General features: G+C 34.3%; 1 protein-coding gene across 1 annotated transcript; it reads left to right on the top strand.

The window, feature by feature from the left end:
• On the top strand, positions 1 to 1,319 carry RHIMIDRAFT_316939 (uncharacterized protein; the record flags this gene model as incomplete). Its single annotated transcript, XM_023615085.1, has 4 exons — positions 1 to 326; positions 395 to 661; positions 716 to 1,012; positions 1,096 to 1,319. Exons 1-4 carry the CDS (start codon positions 80 to 82, stop codon positions 1,317 to 1,319), a joined length of 1,035 nt encoding a protein of 344 aa, XP_023460887.1. The 5' UTR covers positions 1 to 79.
• Positions 1,320 to 2,137: the final 818 nt, after the last annotated feature.

The following is a 2,137-nucleotide window of genomic DNA, read 5'->3' as shown; positions in this document are numbered from 1 at the left end:
CCATCTGGCATCTATCTGGCAGTCATCCGGCAATTGTGGCAACATAACCAACTTTTTTTATTGCCAAGCAACGAGTATCATGATCATAACACGAAATCAAGCAATCTGTATGCTTTTTTATGTTGACTATTCTGTAGAAAATGCTAAAAAATGTGAAAAGAAAATTGAAGACCTTGGTGATTTTGAAATCTGTTACAATGTTGATCCCAAACAACCAATACTTGTTTCAATACAGAGGATTCGCGGTGATCCATTGACATATCGCACATACTTGCATTCTAGTGATATACCAGACAAAAGTTTAAAAAGAAAAAGGATTGAATTCCGTAAGCTATGATTATTCGTAATTTTTAATTGAAAAAAAAAAAGTTAATTCTCAACTCTTCTCTTGTAGAAACTGAAATTCAAGTGATTCAATTCATAAATGAAGTATACCTACCTGAAGAGCCTCAGAATACTAATATTTATGACATGAAATCAGTATCTACCGCGGACATATATGATACAGTCAGAAAACATACAGTTATATTTGAAAATAAGTCGGTGTTATCTTTCTCAAGATGGTGTTCGAATGCTCGTTTATCATTCTTAAGAGCCCAGGAAGAACGAAAAAACAATATTCGAGTAAGATCTTGTTATGTTATGGATGAGCAATTCCACGGTAAGCTCAAATGTTGGTGTAATTAGAGTATTTTGTTAACCAATTTCTTGATAGATGACATAAAATCAGCAATTTGCCAATTTTTACCTCTGTATCAGGAGTCAATAAAAAATTTAAAGCGAAATGGGTTTGAAATAGTGGGATATGCTCGCAAGTCCCCTTCAAATGATAAAAATGAAAACAGGGTGAAACTTCTGCAGAAAATGGTGGACAACTTGCAAAGTCGCTCCTTGACAACCAGAATATATGTCTCTTTTTCCAGTTGCGCATCCACTCCTTTCAGCGAAAGAGATACCACGACCAATAAATCTATGATTGCAAAATTAAGCAATGTGAACGGAGATACACAAGGTAAGTCATAATAGATGAAAACATAAGGTAGAGCTCACTCTATTAATTCACTACAGATATGCTTCATTATTTACAATCTGCAGACCGTGACATCTGTTTGGTATCCATCGATTATGCGGGGCTTACATCAAGACCACAAGAGCTAAACAGGTTGATCGAAAACAATGATAAGATAAAAAAAATTGCAATTGATACTTTTGCTTTGGACAATGAAATCCACCTATTTGATACAAAGCTTTTAGTATCTGATCCCACACTTCTTACCAAGTTTGATTGCCGAAAGAAGATTTTACAACGATCAAAATAACAATTGCAAAATTCATGAATAGTATAAATAAACATTTCAAATAGTTCTGTTGTATTTGGGTTTGGATAGATTTAAACAAAGTAAAAAATACGATGAGACTGTGTTGTATCTTTATTCAGAATAAACTGAAGAGAAAAGAGGTGATAGCACAATCTATAATTATACATTAAGAAGCTGAGGTATTTAAACTGAGTTGGCTATATTTGATTAAGGTGTAATAGATCTTATACCAACATTAGGTTTAACTCTAGACATTGCATTTAAGCACTGAATAGTAGCGTAAATACTACAAGTTCTACGGTTAATTTTCGGAAACTCTGGTAGGATAAAGATGATGTGAATGGCTTTCACGAATCCTCTGTCTTGAAACAAGTATTGGTTGTTTGGGATCAACATTGTAACAGATTTCAAAATCACCGAGGTCTTCAATTTTCTTTTCACATTTTTTAGCATTTTCTACAGAATAGTCAACATAAAAAAGCATACAGATTGCTTGATTTCGTGTTATGATCATGATACTCGTTGCTTGGCAATAAAAAACGTTGGTTATGTTGCCACAATTGCCGGATGACTGCCAGATAGATGCCAGATGGCAGCCAATCAAACAGTTGTCGAAGTGGAAGGAGAAGATGAGGTGGTAAAGGCTCTTTCGTGCCACGCTTTATTTTCAGATAACATATAATAAAAAAATTTTTCAATTCCTATTTCTTTAGATCTTTGAGCACTGCTAACTTATTTTTTCTATTTATCTTGGGAGGGGAACAACAGCGAAGAAAATCAGTTGAAAGTTGAAGGGCGGGTGACCACCTCATCTTCTC

The sequence above is a fragment of the Rhizopus microsporus genome (genome assembly GCF_002708625.1).
Source record: "Rhizopus microsporus ATCC 52813 unplaced genomic scaffold scaffold_84, whole genome shotgun sequence".
NCBI classification, from domain to species: Eukaryota; Fungi; Mucoromycota; class Mucoromycetes; order Mucorales; family Rhizopodaceae; genus Rhizopus; species Rhizopus microsporus.
Note: the sequence above shows the minus strand (reverse complement) of the source record. Positions and strands in the feature narration are given on the sequence as shown.